The 20,157-nt window shown below is 33.9% G+C and overlaps 2 protein-coding genes across 2 annotated transcripts in view; both read left to right on the top strand.

Moving 5' to 3' along the window:
- The window catches only part of pip5k1bb (phosphatidylinositol-4-phosphate 5-kinase, type I, beta b), a 33,920-nt gene extending 17,990 nt beyond the window's left edge, over positions 1-15,930 (top strand). Inside the window, 7 exon segments of the mRNA XM_016534500.1 lie at positions 7,021-7,134; positions 7,278-7,326; positions 8,067-8,151; positions 9,241-9,396; positions 11,225-11,360; positions 13,688-13,796; positions 15,021-15,930. Coding sequence (XP_016389986.1) covers positions 7,021-7,134; positions 7,278-7,326; positions 8,067-8,151; positions 9,241-9,396; positions 11,225-11,360; positions 13,688-13,796; positions 15,021-15,023 — 652 coding nt within the window. The 3' untranslated portion in view covers positions 15,024-15,930.
- Positions 15,931-19,948: 4,018 nt separating this feature from the next.
- Positions 19,949-20,157, top strand: part of unc45b (unc-45 myosin chaperone B) — a 6,255-nt gene continuing 6,046 nt past the window's right edge. Inside the window, 1 exon segment of the mRNA XM_016534499.1 lies at positions 19,949-19,955. Within this exon segment, the coding sequence (XP_016389985.1) occupies positions 19,949-19,955 (7 nt within the window).

The following is a 20,157-nucleotide window of genomic DNA, read 5'->3' as shown; positions in this document are numbered from 1 at the left end:
AGCGTTGTCTTCTAAAAGACGAGATAACTCGTCAATGGCGGGGAAAGAGTTAAAGGGTTAGTTCACCCAAATATTCTGTCATTAATTACTCACCCTCATGTTGTTCGAAACCCGTTAGACCTTCGTTCGTCTTCGGAACACAATTTAAGATATTTTTGATGAAATATGAGGGCTCTCTGACCCTCCCATACAGCAAGGTAACTACCACGTTCAAGGTCCAGAAAAGTACCAAGATGATTGACAAAGTAGTCCGTGTGACATCAGTGGTTCAACTGTAAAGTTACGAAGCTACGAGAATACTTTTTATTCCACATTTTCATCTCTACTGCGTCATTTGTGGACGCGCGTTCACGACAGTATCATGACGCGAACGTGTGGCGGCGCTGACCCAGATCCGGCGTAATGACGTCATCATGCCGGATCTGGGTCAGCGCCGGCGCCGCCACACGCTCGCATGTCATGAGAGCCCTCAGATTTCATCAAAAATATTTTAAATTGTGTTCCGAAGATGATCGAAGGTCTTACGGGTTTCGAACAACACGAGGGTGAGTAATTAATGACAGAATTTTCAGTTTTGGTTGAACTAACCTTTTAAGCTGTTCTGAGTGGCTTTAGGGCATTGTTGGGGGGGTTGAATAAACACCACCTCTAAAATTAATGTAGTTAGAATAACTCAGATACAGTGCCGTTCAAAATTTGGGCTCAGTAATATTTTTTTAAGACATTAATTGATACATTTATTCAGAAAAGGTGCATAAATTGATCAAATGTAAGAGACATTTTTTTGTTATGTAATGTAACAAAAGATTTATATATCAAATTAATGCAGTTCTTTTAGAATCTTGGATAAACTGCGTCATGGTTTCCACAAAAATATTAAGCAGCACAACTGTTTTCAACATTGATGATAATAAGAAATGTTTCTTGAGCAGCAAATCAGAATAATTTCTAAAGAATCATGTGACACTGAAGACTGGAGTAATGCTGCTGAAAATTCAGCTTCGCATCACAGAAATAAATACAATTTTATATAAATTACAAAAATATTTACAGTAGTATTTTAAATTGTAATATTATTTCACAAGATTACTATTTTACTACTGTATTTTTGATCAAATAAATGTGCATAAGAGACTAAGGTAACTACCACGTTCAAGGTCCAGAAAAGTACCAAGATGATTGACAAAGTAGTCCGTGTGACATCAGTGGTTCAACTGTAAAGTTACGAAGCTACGAGAATACTTTTTATTCCACATTTTCATCTCTACTGCGTCATTTGTGGACGCGCGTTCACGACAGTATCATGACGCGAACGTGTGGCGGCGCTGACCCAGATCCGGCGTAATGACGTCATCATGCCGGATCTGGGTCAGCGCCGGCGCCGCCACACGCTCGCATGTCATGAGAGCCCTCAGATTTCATCAAAAATATTTTAAATTGTGTTCCGAAGATGATCGAAGGTCTTACGGGTTTCGAACAACACGAGGGTGAGTAATTAATGACAGAATTTTCAGTTTTGGTTGAACTAACCTTTTAAGCTGTTCTGAGTGGCTTTAGGGCATTGTTGGGGGGGTTGAATAAACACCACCTCTAAAATTAATGTAGTTAGAATAACTCAGATACAGTGCCGTTCAAAATTTGGGCTCAGTAATATTTTTTTAAGACATTAATTGATACATTTATTCAGAAAAGGTGCATAAATTGATCAAATGTAAGAGACATTTTTTTGTTATGTAATGTAACAAAAGATTTATATATCAAATTAATGCAGTTCTTTTAGAATCTTGGATAAACTGCGTCATGGTTTCCACAAAAATATTAAGCAGCACAACTGTTTTCAACATTGATGATAATAAGAAATGTTTCTTGAGCAGCAAATCAGAATAATTTCTAAAGAATCATGTGACACTGAAGACTGGAGTAATGCTGCTGAAAATTCAGCTTCGCATCACAGAAATAAATACAATTTTATATAAATTACAAAAATATTTACAGTAGTATTTTAAATTGTAATATTATTTCACAAGATTACTATTTTACTACTGTATTTTTGATCAAATAAATGTGCATAAGAGACTTTAAAAAAACATTTAAAAAATCTTACTGACCCCAAACGTTTGAACGGTAGCCTACCGATTCATACTGAAATCCTTGATATTTGACTGTCAGATCAAAGTACAATTTGGTAGGGGAAAAAAAAAAGATACTTAAAGGAACAATTCACCCCAAAATTAAAGTTTTGTTCTCATTTTACTTTCTTCTGTGGAGCACATTAGAAATTATTTTGGAAAATGTGGTTTGTTTTGGACCCTGTTGACTTTCATTGCATGGACACTAACAGTTGAAACATTTTTCAAAACAGATAAAGAATGTAATACAGGTTAGAAACAACGCAAGGGTGAGTAAATAACGACATAACTTGAATTTTTGGGTGAACTATCCTTTTTAAGCCTTCATTTGTTTTTGTTTTTCTGTATTCACCCCTCACATTGCTGTCCAGGAAAAACTATTTCTATTAAAATGATCTCATTTTTGTTTCCTATTTGTGCACTGCAGTGTTTTTCAAGGACAAATGCCACCCCTGACATGTTTTCTTTTACTTTGTAAGTTCCTCCAAAATCAAGCTGCAAGTAAACAGCCCAGTAACTGAATTACCCAAATGATTGTGGCATGATGTTGAAGTGTCCCAATGCTGCATTAGGTAACCGGCCCTCTGTGGTCGCCTTGTGCTTCTCGAATTCTTCAGCAGACTTGGCACTCGACTTTCTTGCTGTTCATTTGTTTACCAACAAACAAGCTCTACAACGGTGCCATTGAGATGGCATTCCAGACATGACCTGTTATTAAAAGCGAATTCGAGACAAAATGTTCCCTATATGTAACAGTCTGAGAGTTTGTCTTTTTTGGCACCTGAAGTATGTACCGACCGGCCGGCCCCTGTGAGCACTGAACTAAAAGGATCAGCCGTAATGCGAGTCACTAGAGGGCCGAGGGAAAAATGAGAACTCGAGTTTCACACAATAATGACCATACTTGGGGACATTCGGCCCACTGTAGCCCACCCTGCCATCCAACTTCAGCAGTTGAGAAGAACAGTCTTTTATGGATTGAAATTGTTGAAAATAAGTTATTTTCTGTCATCTTTTTACGCTATGTTCTTGATGCAAGGAAACACAAACTGCAGTCCAAACACATTCCCATGAGTGCTGTAAGATTTTATTGTTAGCTTTTCCTTCTGGCTACGTCCTGTGCAGAAAATGAAATGAACTCTAAGCAGAAAGTTTCTCCTGAGTAAGCAACACACCCTGGGCTTCAACTGCAGAGCACAATAGAACCAAATCTATAAGAATCAAGAACAAGCGCTTAAACGGTTTCTATGCGACTCGTCGCCAAGCACTTATAAGGGATTTCGATAATGCATAGAGCACGTCGCCAGCATTTATCTTCACTCTTGATGTAAATGTCTTCTCTGAGCTGAACGGAAATGAGTAAGCATTCATTTTAATGACCTGATTTTGACAATAAAGAACGCTTTCATTACACCGTATCTGACACATGAAAAATAATGACGCAGGTCTTTTTGGAGAGCTCGGAAATGGTGTTCCAGCAACTTCTTTCCGCTTACAAGAAGAAGAGTGTATTTTGATATTTTTTTGCACATATCTCTATCTATATGTTGTTGTTTTGCAGGAGGATGTCATCCTCAGTGTCTGTGGTAGTTATGGCTCTTTATTTTTTTCATATTCAAAACTAAACAAATATTTAGGTTTGATTTTAGTCTTGTGTGAGCAAATGCCTAATTGACATTTATTACCCCTTGAGGAACGATTCAGTTTATATATATATTAGTGCTGTCAAACGATTAATCGCATCCCAAAAAAATTTAGCTTTTTCTTTAGTTTTTTTTTTTTACATAATATATGTATGTGTACTGTATATATTTATTATGTGTATATAAATACACAAACATGCATGTATATATTTCAGAAAACTATGTTGTGTTTACATATTAAATATAATTACATATAATATAAATTATATGAATATAAATATAGACATGTCAATATTTTTAAAACATATACTATATGTGTGTGTATGTATATATACATAATAAATATTCACATAACACACATATATATTATGCAAACAAAAACATTTATTTTGGATGCGATTAATCACATTTAATCATTTGACGGCACTAATATATATATATACATACACACACACACACACACATATATATATATATATATATATATAATAAAAAGTATATATAATGATAATAATAATAATTATTAAAATATCATTGTTATTATTAGTATTATTAATAATAATAATTATTATTATTATTATTTTGATTGAACTTTTTCCCCAACAAGCTGCCCTTAAAGAGTAAACACCATGTATGAACATGGATTTTGCCCATGTATTCACAACTAACCAGGAAGTGAATGCAAATAATCATTGTGTCATATATTTATTACATAGAAACTTCTTGACAAGTTGGTTCTTGTAAGTTTATAGGAAGATTTCTGTCTTAAAAGAACTTAAAAGGAAAAAAAGTCTTTAAAAATGTTTAGATTAAATACAGGCACTGCTAATGTATTTTCTATGTGCAATAAAAATAGATTTTATTTTTGAAATGTCAAGTGCACAAACAATAATAAAACCTAATGAGAAAATAAAACCTAATAAACCCTAATTAAATCTTTTTATCGGGTCACGGGAGGTCACATACCTCATGTTTGCATACAATATGACCACAAGTGACACATGTTTTCACTGAACTCTTCACCTGATGTTAATTCATGACCAGTGACTGGTCTCATTTGAGCTGACTCGACTGATGGCTGCAAACCAAGCTGCAAAACAGGTGGTTTTAATAGTGGTATAACAGCAAGCCATTGTGTACTGCTGCCCTGAAGCCCAGGATGTTTTCTGTGGAAAATGGAAAAATACTTTACATAAGTATCTCAAAACAGGAAGAGCTTTCACGTAACACATTTGTTTCCTTTGGTTTTAGCGCACTGAACCACTTGTCATATTTAGCCCATATTTGTACTTGTTATATTTTGTTAAGGGCTCATGAGGAATCAAACAAGCTTGATGTACAATGAAAACATACTGCAACTTTCAGAGCTCAAAACTTCCTCTCCAGTTCAAAAAGGCCAAACGGCTTGTTTTGAATGTCTGCAACATTCTGATTTTAGACAAATTAAAATATTTGAGTACACGTGCACGTCAACAACACGTATTCAGTCTAAAACCTAATGTAAACTACACTGAAAAACAATCGATGTACAAACACTCTTCACTCTGAAATTGCTAGTAAATTTCACAAAGAATTACAACATGTTGAATTAAACATGACATTTTGAAGTAGAAAGACTGAAATAGTATCTTACTCCAATAATCTCAAGTTCAATTATAAATCTTTGAAGAGTGAAAAATGTTTCAATGAGCTTCATCTTATTAATGAGTGTTTTTCACAATGGAAATACGTAGTAAAACTAGTTTTTAAAAATCACACTTTTTAGTGCTCAGGCCTATTTAGGCTTTCATAAAAAGGGGTATATGTGACCCTGGACCACAAAACCAGTTATAAGGGTCAATTTTTTGACAATAAATATGATAATATTTGGCCGAGATACAACTATTTGAAAATCTGGAATCTGAGGGTGCAAAAAAAATCAAAATACTGATTTAAAGTTGTCCAAATGAAGTTCTTAGCAATGCATATTACTAATCAAAAATTAAGTTTTGATATATTTACTGTAGGAAATTTACAAAATATCTTCATGGAACATGATCTTTACTTAATATCCTAATGATTTTTGGCATAAAATAAAAATCGATAATTTTGACCCATACAATGTTTTTTTGGCTATTGCTACAAATATACCCCAGCGACTTAAGACTGGTTTTGTGCAAAATGTTAATCTGTTACTCCACCCAAAAAAAGGTGTAAATTCCTTTCAACAACAGGTTAACCTTTGACCCAATGACTTCATGTGCCAAACAAGCGGTGTTGCCCTCCACTGCCGCCATTGTTGGTTATTACTGTGACCTAGTTGAGGGCCCATTTGGAGGCTTTTAGACGCTCCTGACGGGATGCAAAACAAAGATGTTGTGTGTCCCTATTCAAATATTATTCATTTGAATATGGAGGGTATGAGGGGAACAAGAGCTTCATGCAAAAGTGACATTTACTGATTCACGGCTACAGCTTTTACCTGATTGTTTTGAGTATGTTTCATTTAAAGCCAAAAGTAAATGATGTGCAGGCCTGGAAAGTATGTAGATATATAGTATTCCTATAACACTAACAGCTAGAAGCGCACATCTATGTACTCTATGGTTGGTTTCTTGGGTATTTTTAACAAGTAATCATTGCTGAGATCTTTTGTCTGGTGACCTATTGATGACTAATGTCTGTTTAAAGGGGTCATATGATGCGATTTCAATTTTTCCTTTCTCTTTGGAGTGTTACAAGCTCTTGGTGCATAAAGAAGATCTGTAAAGTTGCAAAGACTAAAGTCTCAAATCCAAAGAGATATTCTACTTTTTATTAAAGTTAACTAAAACTAAAACCATAAAAAAAGTTTGTTACTAATAAAATAAAATAAACTTTACAATAAAATAAAACAAAATAATAAGAATAAAAAACTAAAACTGAAATAAAATTAATAAAAACTATGTGTGTATATATATATATATATATATATATATATATACACACATACACACATACAATATTTGTTGAACTGTATTATTCATTTATGATTAGTTATGTCTTTAAATAAGAATCATTTTTCAGTATTATAATATTTTTTTTGTTTGAAAAATTAGAACAATAAAAACACAAATTAGACTGCAGTTAGAAACTGCAATTAGAATTTGTCACAGTGCAAAAATAAGATTAAAGATTAAAGCTTTATGATTTGAATTTTTTATTTTGCGGGTGAAATGGCTTGTCTTGACCTTGATATGTTTATTTCCTAGCCACTAATAACATAATATAATTTTAATACAATGTTTCCTTTTACACAGAATGGGAGGGATTCCTGCAAAAACACACAGGGATGGGAAACTACTTATATTTCTAGGCATTATCGACATCTTGCAGTCTTACAGGTAAGCCTGGTGTCAGTTTACAACAAAGCCAAGAGCCCAAATGTCATGTTACACACCAGCTTACAGCATATTAGCTCAATGCACCATCTTTAAATGAACTCTCTCATCCCTGACGAGATCTCTTGCTCTTATTTCCAACCAAGATTCATTAAGAAGCTGGAGCACTCCTGGAAGGCACTCGTCTATGATGGTGTAAGTCTATATGTCTCTCTGCTCTCTTCGTTTATGAATAGACTATTCATACCGCTGGGGGAATTAAAGACTTGCAAATACAGTATATATATATTTTTTAGTGTTTAGTGTTGGTAAAAAATGTTTTGTATTTAGCCAGTGACTTTCACTACAAAAAACTGTCATATTTTACCCCAAAATCAAAAGAAAAAAAAGTCAAAATACTTTATTCAAGAACATGTGTATTTATATACATTATTATTCATATATATTATTTATTTTTATGTATTAATATGTGCATTATTTATTTATATATCAATGTTAATTCAATAATTCTAATAAAAAATAATTAATTATAGGATTTGTTAAGATGTCTTAATGATTTAATTTAGGAACTGTCATATCCCAAATAAATTAAATAGAAATTAATTATTTAATCGACATCTTGCAGTCTTACAGGTAAGCCTGGTGTCAGTTTACAACAAAGCCAAGAGCCCAAATGTCATGTTACACACCAGCTTACAGCATATTAGCTCAATGCACCATCTTTAAATGAACTCTCTCATCCCTGACGAGATCTCTTGCTCTTATTTCCAACCAAGATTCATTAAGAAGCTGGAGCACTCCTGGAAGGCACTCGTCTATGATGGTGTAAGTCTATATGTCTCTCTGCTCTCTTCGTTTATGAATAGACTATTCATACCGCTGGGGGAATTAAAGACTCTTCCTGGTTTAATTGTCTTGTATTCTCGTTCTCCTAGGATACGGTGTCTGTGCACAGACCGAGTTTCTATGCAAACAGATTTCTCAAGTTCATGAGCTCCAGAGTGTTCAGAAAGATTCAGCGTAAGTCAACAGCGTGAGCAAATTCATTCAATATGCAAGTATTACATAATCACAACGGGATACATTTTGAATGTTAAACGTTATAATGGTACAACCTGCATCTGCAAAATTAATATTTTAAGAAATGTGATAACACTGCACAAAAAGGTCTCATTTGTTAACATTAGTTAATGCATTAGTTAACATGAACTATGAGCAATATATTTTTTACAACACTTATTTACCTTTGTTGATGTGAAAAACAGTTGTAAAATTCTTAAAAACAATAATACCAATACAGTTGTTATTTTTTTGTTCACGTTCATAGTGCATAAAATGATTTTAACAGATGCAACTTAATGTAGATGTAAATGTACAAATGAAGACTAATAAATGCTGTAGAAATATTGTTCATTATTAACTAATGTAGTTAACTAATGAAAACGTATTGGTAAATGTTACCGATTATTTAATAATTAAGAAATAGTTTAATTTAAGTCTGTACATTTAATTGCATATATTTCTGTGTATGTGAAAAGGAGAATTAAATCAAACTAAAAGAAAATATGCAAAGTCACTGCCACAGTACTAGGATGTTCTGGGTTATTTTCTATGATATTCTGGCCTCTAGATTAAAACCGGGTCAAAGAAGTGCATTGCAAGCAGTGGAATTATAATTAGAATTAATCTAATTGATAGTTGGAAAAAGATAATTATCATATATAAAACTTCCTGTCAGTGAAAAAACGTAAGAACAGAAGTTGCATCAATATTCTTGCACGACCGTCGTTATTTTTCAACTTTAATTTCATTACTAAGAATATTTTGAAACAACATTACAACAGCAGAACTTCTCCTTCCTCTTTCTACAACCTAACAAGAAGTCAGGAACTGTAATTCCCCCCGGTAATCAGATTTGTATAAGCCAAATTAAAATAGCAGAATGCAGATTTATTTTTATCCTTTCTAATAAAGTTAGACAGCAGACCAAGATTTCATTTCACGGTCTAATTGTCTGCTGCCAGGTAACAGTTAGGGGAGAGTTACATCATCATATTTTCAGTTCATTTAGGACAGTGTCCGTAATTAATCTCTTTGTCGCACATCCAGCAAATCGTTTCTCCCCGAGCAAGAGGGCGCGGAACTCCATATCAGCGCTGAAGTGCTCTTCTCAAGAGGTGCTGTCCTCACAGAAGGAGGAGAAGGCCGAGGAGAAGACGGACAGACTTGGAGGAGCCCGTAGTCTTGCCAGTCTGGATGGACAAGGTGGGCGGCACTGACTATATGAAAACTGTTCATAGGGCTAGAGGGCTTTTCGCATGTGAAAATATTATCTGAGAGACATTTTAAACTCTGGATTAACATAATCATCGGTTATCATGTTTCATATTTTACTCTGGATTAGTTTAAGTTTCAAGTTTTCACACTGTACATCTGTAAACCCAGGGTTAAAGGGATAGTTCACACAAAAATGAAAATTCTGTCATCATTTAATCACCCTCCACAATTTCTGTTCTATGAGTTTCTTCTGTTGAAGACGTTTTGAAGAATTTTGGTTATACTGACCGAAGTTGACGGTAGCCATTGACTTCCATAGTATGGAGGAAAAAAAAATGCTATGAAAGACAGGCTACGTTTACACTGCCGTTTTCGTTTTAAAATGCGTAACTTTCACATGATGTTATGTTTACACAGTCGTCAAGGATACGCAGGGACGAATGTGGGCAGCCACGCCATCGTTTACAAAAGCCTGTCGTTTACACTACTCCGGTGTTTTCGACCCTCGAAAAGGGAGAATTTTGAAAACGCTGCAGACCCCGTTTTAGTTTGAAAACTCCGGGGTTGCGCTTCAGTGTAAACGGACCAAAACGAAGACTTTTGAAAACGATGGCGTGGCTGCCCACATTCGCCCTGCGTATCCTTGACGACCGTGTAAACATAACATCATGTTCATTGTTGTACCCATAGATATGTATAGGTAGATTCCCCATTCAAGCACGTAGACGCGTCCGCCATCTAAATAATAAGGCATCTACTTATACATATTGTATCTATTGGTTGTACCTGCATAAATGGTCATGTGACATGCGTTTTTGGTTGTGTAGTGTAGACGGAGATTGTTTGTGAAACGCGGTAAAAAACGCCAGTGTAGACGAGGATCGTTTTCATTTTAAAACGCCATTTTAAAATGAAAACACACTAGTGTAAACAGGGCCTCAATGACTACCATCAGCTGTTTGGTTACAAGCATTCTTTCAAATATCTTTAGTGTTTTGGAAAAAGTGGAGGGTGAGTAATTGATGACAGAATTTTCAGTTTTGGGTGAACTATCCCTTTAATGTTCTTATTTGCATATTAATGAGGTAAACAACATTAGCTAGGGTTAAAAATGGCATTAGTCTGGGGTTAAAAAGATACCTGGGGATAAGTGCAGAGTAAAAAGCCCTTGATTTGCATCTTATGCCATCACTAAAGATCTTCCTCGTTCAATTCGCATTTACTACCTGAACACAAACCTCAGTGGCAGAAGTTACACAATGTCCTTGCTTTGACCTTTTGCGCTGCTAAATTAGTCATCGGCTCAGAGCTGCTGCTGGGTATGAATTATAATAAATAATGTGATCTCTTACCGTTCAAAAGTTTGGGGTTAGTGTGTTTTTAAAAAGAAATTAATACTTTTATTCAGCAAGGATACATTAAATTCATCAAAAGTAGCAGTAAAGACATTCACACTGTTACAAATGATTTATGTTTTAAATAAATGCTATTCTTTTGAACTTTTTTCATCAAAGAATCCTGAACAAATGTATCAGTTTCTAAAAACAATATTCAGCACAACTGTTTCCTCCATTGACAATAATACTGATAAATCTTCTCAAGCAGCAAATCAGCATATTAGAATGATCTCTGAAGGATCATGTGACACTGAAGGCTGGAGTAATGATGGTGAAAATTCAGCTTTGCATCACAGGAATAAATTACATTTTTAAATTTCAAGTTTAGTTACTTTGTCATGTACTGTACATTTATTCATCAGAAAATACATGTTTCCTCCCAGTCACCTCATATGATGTTTTGTCTGCTCATACCACAGTGTACTGGTCCTATAACCGTCCTGACCTGGTCCCTCAGACTCCTTACCCATATGAAGCCTCTTCCTTGAGCCACACCCTCTCCCCGCCCTCTATTTACGTCACAGATCGGTACCGGGAGGCCAGATCAAACGAAAGGTGACACCTCACATCTCACAAACCTTCAGACCCATCAACCCGACACACACCTGTTACCTTCTCACATCTCCACTTCTCTTCCCGCCACAGAGATACTGAAAGGGGCAGTTCAACTAAAATATGAAAATTTACCAAACACATTTGACTACTTTCCATGGAACACAAATGGAGAATTTTTTTTAGCCACTTAGTCATAATGAATACGGACTAAGGATTTCAGGCGGCAACAGCACCATAAAAGTATCGTAAAAATAACCATATGACTTGTGCGTCATATGATTGTGAACTTTATGAGATGAACAGACCAAAATTTAAGTGGTTATGCTCCAATCGTCTTCTTTGAACCACTCAACTCAACAAATGATTCAGAGCAGTTTTGTGAACTGAATCAGTTGATTCATTGACAAGATCTGACTCGAAAGAATGATTCCTACACAAATCCAGCTTTGCTTCTTCTCTCATTAACACTCCAAGGAAAGCTAGAAGTCATTATTTTTGTCCTTTGATTTCAGTTTCAAGTCATTTACTATTTTTATGGTACATTGGAGTCCTTTTTTTAAGCCTAAAAACCTTCATTTAACTGTAATTTCATGGAAATTGTTCAAAACCTTTTTGAGTTTCTCCAAAGAAAGAAAGTGAAATAGGTTAGGGTTGAGTAAATAATGACAAACCAGTGTGATTTTGAACTGAATCAGTTGATACATTGATGATCTAGTTCAAAAGAATCATTCCTTCACAAATCAAACTTATCTCATGGAGATACATACCAAGGAAAGCTAGCTATCATCATTTTTGTCATATGATTTGAGTTTCAAGTTGTATACTACTTTTATAGTGCGTTTGAGTCCTTTTTGAAGCCCAAAAACATACTTTACTTATTTACGTATTGTAATTACATTCAAACGAGCAACAGATACTTCAAAATCCTTTTGTGTTCCATTAAAGAAAGAGTTAGGAATGACAGGAGGGTTGAGTAAATGATTACAAATAATTGATTTTTGTGTGAACTATTCCTTTAACTAACCAAGTCATTCGAATATAGTCAAACAATGCCACAATGTAACACTTGAGCTGGATTTCTTATATCCTGCTCTAGCGTGAGCAGCTGACTGGTGCTGTCATGTTACACTTGTTCTGCTGCTGGATTCTTTGTGTTTGGTTTTCACTGATCTCCTCACCTTTGACACACACCTGTTTTAAGAGGAATTCCTGTGAAAAGACCTCATGAATATTTCACCTGCTTGCTAAGGACGGATATAATAGTGGTATTGTTTTATGACACACAATACCACAAAAAGGGGCATTCGGTGCTCCTCAGCTTGAACAATGATTATTGCGTTAAAAGAGCTTAGTCAGATGCTATCTTGTTGATTTAATCAACATAATAGGTTAATTAGAGGTGGTTGCTAAGGCAAAAATAACTATTGCTATTGCTTAGACTTCATGTTAGGGATGTACAATGTTTCAGATGGTAAGTTTGGGCACGGAAAGATTTTTAAAATGGTTTTTTGCTCACCAAGGCTGCATTTATTTGATTAAAAATACAGATACCTGTAATAAAAAGTGAAATATTTTTACAATTTAAAATATTGTTTTCTGTTTGAATGCATTTTAAAATGTATTTTATTTCTGTGATGCAAAGCTGAATTTTCAGCATCATTACTCTTGTCTTCAATGTCACATGATCCGTCAGAAATCATTCTGATATGCTGATTTGCTGCTCAAGAAACATTTTTTTATGTTGAAAAACAGTTGTGCTGCTTAATATTTTTGTGGAAAATTCTTTAATGAATAGAAAGTTCAAAAGAACAGCATTTATAAATGTCTTCACTGTCACTTTTGATCAATTTAATGCGTTCTTGTCAAATTAAAGTATTCATTTCTTTCAAAAAAAAAAATATATCTTGCTGACCTCAGGCAGTCAGAGCATTTGGTGAAGTCCAGGGTGAGCCTGTGTTAATGAACACCCTCAGCGTCTGAAAAGTGTCACATGCTCAAAGTGCTTTATGTTCATGAGGTGAACAAGGGTCTGGTTGCCATGGCAGCAATAACTCAAGAGATTATTACAGGCAATAAAAACATAAGCACATTCCAAAGTGGATATAGATGGCCAGCGCTCATCTGAAACATGTCATGAGAAATATTACAGCTGAAATGCTTTCTGTTCTGGTCTCCCTCACACACGGCCACACATATTCCCTCTGTGGCATTTATGAGGCCACCAGCTTTGCTCAATATTCATCTGTCATGTTTTGAGGACTCTTCATTTGTCCTTGAGCTCCTTCGTGCTGTTCTTCTGACTCACTGCTGCTGTTGTTTCCTTTCAGATGTGCCTGCTCAACTTTTACATTGGAGGACAGCGGCATCTGTCTGACGTCGGAGCAAAGCACCATGGACATAGACAGAGATGACGACTCAGTGCTGGATGTCTACTTTGTGAGTTTGTGCAGTACAGTTAGTCGATTGCATCTCGAGGGATCTATGGATCTTAGTCAGGGTCATATAGAAAATGAAGATGTGAGGAACAGAAGTACAATACGTTCAATAGGTTGTACTGTCCTATGTTTTTTTGTTTTTGTTTTTTTTCTCACAGCCTTATTTTTACTCACATTAAATTAAATATGATGCCTAACCTGCATAAGGTCTTTTGGATCTGCAATGAAATTGTCAAAATATCTGTTATTATGTGGCTCTTTGGAATAGTCTAATTGGTCAGTTGCAGCATAACTATTATCATAGCAGGTAAGATTTTGTATATTGGCCAAAAAACATTCAGGACCAGTTATAATCCATTTTGTGTGTATGTACAGTATATGAATATTTAATTTTTATTGAATGTAATATTTATAACTTATAATCATATGCAATATAATAATGAACACATGTGTGTATATATTTAAATTTTTGTTTAGATTTTATTTTTTTAGATTTTTATTTTAATGTTATTATATTTTAATTCTTATCATTATAAATGTAATGTATAAAATATCAGATATATCATGTATGAATAACAGATTCAATTCCGAGTTACTTTTTATATTTTATTACAAAGGTTTATTATTATTATAAATAAAAACCTTTTACCTATAACAAATGTTATTCTTTTATTTTTATTATAAAAACATTTTTAAATTATAACTTGTAATATTGACTGACAAATCTTATCCCTGATTTTTATAAATATCAGATTACATTTTGAAAGTTAAAAAAGGAATAAGGCTAGTCAGTCAGTATTACAACTTATCATTTAAAAAGGTTTAATAATAAATATAAAAGAATAACATTTGTAATATAAATAATAACTTTTAGAATTTAATATGATATTATAAATATTTAAAAATTATAACATAATAAATCAAATATAAATATTTAGACATTTAAAAATATATTGTGAAAGTAATACAAAGAATAAAAAAGAATAACCTTTGTAATATAATATTAAATAAATATAAAACTATATAATCTACTAATGTTAAAATATTATATATATTGATAATTATTTTATTATAAATGTATAAATACCAGAATACTGTAATTATTTATATTACATTAAAAGTCTTAAATATACTTTTTAATATACTGTATATTATGAAAGTAATACTGCCACTAATAACTTACAACTTCTATAAACGTTGATCATATTGTTGATCTCTTTTCCAGTAAGGAGCAAAACGAGATGATCTTCATCTCTACCCTCCCCATCATCACCTGCTTCTGTAGTCCTCCGGATCCTCATGTGCCGAGAGCGCCACCTGCTGCCAAACAAAGAAAACATTCGCCAATACAACATCTACAAACATCAGATCACAGACTGTTTGGAGGGAATGTGGCTACAAGAGTTCAGATTCACGGACATCCGTAACCACATGCTGATTCAGCTTTTGTAGCCCTAACATTACAGGCAGCTCTGGGATCGGACTGAAGGCAGAAGTCACATCACGCCATTCACTGTTTTGGAAACATGCAATAATTACGCTCCTTTGATATGCAAAGATGGTTTATAACTGCTATGTTCTTTACCTCTTAAAGGATCTAGTCTTTAGTGACCTAGATGCAGCGCTTGGCGATTCAAACTCTAGGGAACAGGGCTGTTCAGATCTTTTTAAACGTGCAATTTTCATACATTATACAAGTGTGTGTTATCGTTTTATTCCCAAGCCAAAACAGTTTCTAGGAAACAACAGATGTGTGACTGTAGTTCTCAGACATCTCTTATAATCACAAATGTGTCATGTACTGTAAATGTAGGAGTGTCTTTCACTGTGTAACTTCAGTCATGCTCAGATTTACACTGGTATATCAGCTCCTGATAATCAAGAGTGGGATTCGCATCAGCAGTGCATCATTTACATATATCCAGATGCCAGAATGTTTTAATGTACTAAAATGCAGTCAGTCTTTCAAGTGGGGACGGGTGAGTTTCATACACGCATATACATTCTCTCAGGAGATCCTTTTCCTAGAGGCGTCCAAATGATTGCTTGATGTTAGATGCTAGTGCGCTTCTGATTTTAAATGCCATGTCCGAACTGTCTTTTGAATATTATTATTGCACCTTTGTTTGTTTTGAGGCCATAATTTATTAAATCATTATTATAAATTAACTTTGTGTTGGTCTGAATTATAATGTCGACCAGTATTTGGCCGTTTCGAGATTATTGCGACGTGCATTGTTTGTGAACGAGTGTCCATTTTATTTTGGCAAATTTGTATGTATTTCGCTCCCGTTAAATTGTGTTATGTACAGTCTGCACTAACATTCAAATGTTTGGGGTCAGTAAGATTTTTGAATATTTTTGAAAAATGTATTTTGTGCTCACCAAGGCTGTAATCATTTGATCAAAAATACAGAAACATCATATTATGTAATCATATTATTACAATTTAAAATAAGAGTTTTCTATTTGAATACAATTTAAAATGTAATTAATAACGATGATGGCAAAGCTAAATTTTCAGGGGCCATTACTCCAGTTTTCAGTGTCACATGATCCTTTAGAAATCATTCTAATATGCAGATCTGGTACTCGAAACATTATTTGATGAATATACATTTCAAAAGAACACAGTTTATTTAAAATATAAATCTTCTGTAAATATTATAAATGTCTTCAATGTCACTTTTGATCAGTTCAGTGTGTCTTTTCTTAGGAAAAGTTAACTTTTTGAAAATTAATTAATTTTTAATTTAATTAATTTAATTTAATTATTTAAAAAAAAAAAAAATTTTATAAATAAAATTATAATATATTCAGGGTCTAGACTTTGACATGTCAATAATACACCCACAACACTAGGTGGCGCCAAATACGCATAACATGAGTGTGCCATGAAATACGTAATGTAATGCGTGTTGTAAAGATCTCGAGTAATAACAAAAGAAGCAGAAAACCTTACAGCTGCATGAGTCGTGACTGACACGATAGCCTGATGGGACCAAACTCCCTTTGTGATTTTAAAACGTAAGACAGTACCCAGATTTGAAGACTACAGTAAGATTTAACTTCTACTCTTAATAAGATTTTGGTAGGCTACTATTAGATGGATAATTCAGATTGGCTACCTGTTTTTTTTTTTTTTTAATAGTATATCAAAAAGTGTATTTTTTAAAATATGATTGTTGGTACATTTTACCAGTTTTTACCATACTTTCAAAACAAAAATTAAAATAGGAAAAATATGCAATATGAAAATAATTGAAAACAAAATGTGTTTTACTGAGAAAAAACAAGATTTGGTTTTTAAAAAGCCTTTTTCCAAAAGGTACATCTGGAAAAGGGGGGTCGTCTTATAATCAGGGTCGTCTTATATTCGGGCCAATACGGTAATTAACTGACCCCCAGTAGGGTATATATTGATGTTATATTGCCAACTTGCTTACTTAGATGTCAGTATCAGGATTCTCAGGGAAAATATCTCATCATTCATCGCCTTTTATGTACAGTATACATAGAAACAAAAACAGTTTTCACTCAGAAATTGCTTGTAAATTTCACAAATAATTACAAAGAAATGGCAATTAACAAATTTAATTTGAATTAAATATGAAACTTAGAAAGACTGAAATAGTATTTATTTGTAATTGAATAATCTTCATTTACAACATGAAAAAATATTTTACAATAACAGGGTGACAACAGGGCATTTATAGTAATTTTATATCAATAACTGAATATGTTGGGCAAAAAGTCAAAACTTTTTTTCTGTCTGTGGGGTTTGTTTTTAGCTCGGGGTAAAAAAACTTAATTTTATTTTAAAACCACAAAACATTTTATATAATAGGTATTAATACTAACATTTAAAAAAATATATCAAATCTAATTTATTACTGTGCATAATATATAATGTAGTAATGATAAGTAGTTGTTGTAGTAGTAGTAAGTAGTAGTAGTATTGTCAGCACTTTTAGCATCAGTATGTCTTGACCCAATATAAACATGCCACAATAGTGTCACTCACCAGCACCTCCCAGAAGTCTGCAGGATGTTTTGTTATGATTGTAACACCTTCCCCCACAGTTCTACTACTATCTTCGAGAGTTCTCTTCCATTCTAGAAAGTTCGAGTCAGAGCTCCACCGCACCAGCTGTTGGGACACACACCTCCTCCCGTTCCCATCGGTCAGCTCTGGACAATGACATTTGCTACTGATTTCTCAACTGTCATACCTTCTCCCTAAATAGACCATATCAGAGAAGCGCTGAAATGAGGGGTGTCCACTTACCTGCAAATTAAAATTAATGTACCATCACAGAAATAAACAAACAGCGTGAAGTGGAATAGCGACAAACTCAGAAAGATGTAATCTCAGGTTGCCACTGGTACATGCATAATACATTTGTATGAACAGGTAGGGTGGATGAAGACCTCGCCACCCCTCATTATAAAATAGATGCATCCGTTATCCTGGTACGTTGAATGTTCCCCCCAATGCGCAAGATATACTGTATAAGTGACTATAAGACGACTGATAAACCCAAACGACAAGAAACTACACACAGGACAGACTTTCCTCTTACGACGAAGCAGAATCTACTTCAATTACGGTACGTAACTATAATTACATGCATGGTTGCTTGTTTTTGAATGCATAATCTATAGAGTTATGGTGTTCAGAATAGGGAATATGTCTATAATGTATAGATAACAGAAGTTGCCATTGACTTTGTTCAGTATTGTGGAGGTAGGACCTCTTAGAGGCCACATTGTTGCCCAAATAAGGCATGAGGGCCACTTACTGGTTTTGAATTTTCCATTCCGAATTTCTCCAACACATTTTTGGCATATGTTGTCTGACCCATCCAGATTTCTCCAGTTTCTGATTTTTGGACAATCTTCACTCCAAGAAAATGAGTTAGCGCACCCATGTCTTTTATCTCAAAGTGTCAGGAGAATGTCAATATACGTAGATGATCAACATTTGGTTTCTCACCTGTCCAGGCTTCAAAAGGAGTCATTCCTTTCACTGCTTTTGTTGGGCTTCTGTTTCTCAGATACACAGCTATTGATAGTGCTTCAGCCCAGAACTTCTGAGGTAGCTTTGCATCAGCTAACATTGATCTCACTGTCTCCATCAGTGTTTTATTCATTCGTTCAGCTACTCGGAGCAGTGATTCCCTTGTTAAACGCACAGACCAAAAAAGTGCATCATACTTTACTGCTTGTTCAACAAAAACCAAATCAAACAACATGTACAAGTCTTCTTCAGTAAAAGAACCAGAATACAAAACATATGCTTAGGGCTCTACCTAGTGGTAGTCTTAAAAGAACTTAAAGGAAGAATTCACATGAGACAGCTTCAACTAAATTTACACAATCTAAAAACATAATTATTCTGGTAAGAGTGTATTTTTTATTTTCCCCAACAGGCCAGACAAGTCAGAGATGATAACATGTGCTTGACCATTTGTTTGAGGACACTGGAAAATTGGTACCTAAAAAGTAAGTTTGAACATGTTTTAATGTGCTGCTACGTATGTTGTAAGGACTGTGTTAGGATTAAACGTTTGTAATAATGCAAGACATTACAGGCAAAAACACTTTTTTCATGCGCTGGTCAATTTTTAGATTTTTTTTATAACATGTTGTTTCAGACTAGTGGAAAGAAAACATCCAAAATACACTTTTAAGTGTTTATTTTATTTAGTATAGTGTTTCTTTTCTCATGCACTGAGCCAGAAATCTCCACTTCAGCAGGCCACTGACAGACATCACAGTTTATTCCTATCAATATTCTGAAGGTTTTTACAGAGGGGTTTGATAATTGTATACATATTTAGGCTAATTTCTAAAAACATGGTGAAATCTGGCTATTAACAGTATTTTCTGATTTATGGAGTGATACAAAGGAAATCAAAATCAACAAAATGAGAAAATAAATAATTTTTAACCCTAGCTTTATCCAGTGTTCAAATTTCTCTTCTGGAAATGTATGCAAAGTAGTGCATATTTAATTAGATATGGCCTCATTTGCATATTTAAACAACATTTCAGAAAACTTGAAGTACAAAAAATGTCTGCAATTCTTAATGTAATCAATCATCTGGGATAGTATGGTGATATCTATTAGTTAAATTTTTCCCTGTTTACATGGAGTGTCTTGTCTTAAATAATATTTATTAGATACAAAACAGCAATTATTCGTGGAAGATGTCACATAATATTTTTGTATATATTTTTAAATTGTAATAACATTAATGATTACATATTTTTAAAGAGGTAGATTCTGCTATTTTAGTGGTAGGTTTTACATCATTTGTATATTTATTTTAATAAAAATTCTAAGAATATTAATAATT

Source organism: Sinocyclocheilus rhinocerous, unplaced genomic scaffold, assembly GCF_001515625.1.
Source record: "Sinocyclocheilus rhinocerous isolate Xijiao unplaced genomic scaffold, SAMN03320098_v1.1 scaffold785, whole genome shotgun sequence".
In the NCBI taxonomy this organism is placed as follows: Eukaryota; Metazoa; Chordata; class Actinopteri; order Cypriniformes; family Cyprinidae; genus Sinocyclocheilus; species Sinocyclocheilus rhinocerous.
This window is presented reverse-complemented; position numbering and strand designations above follow the sequence as displayed.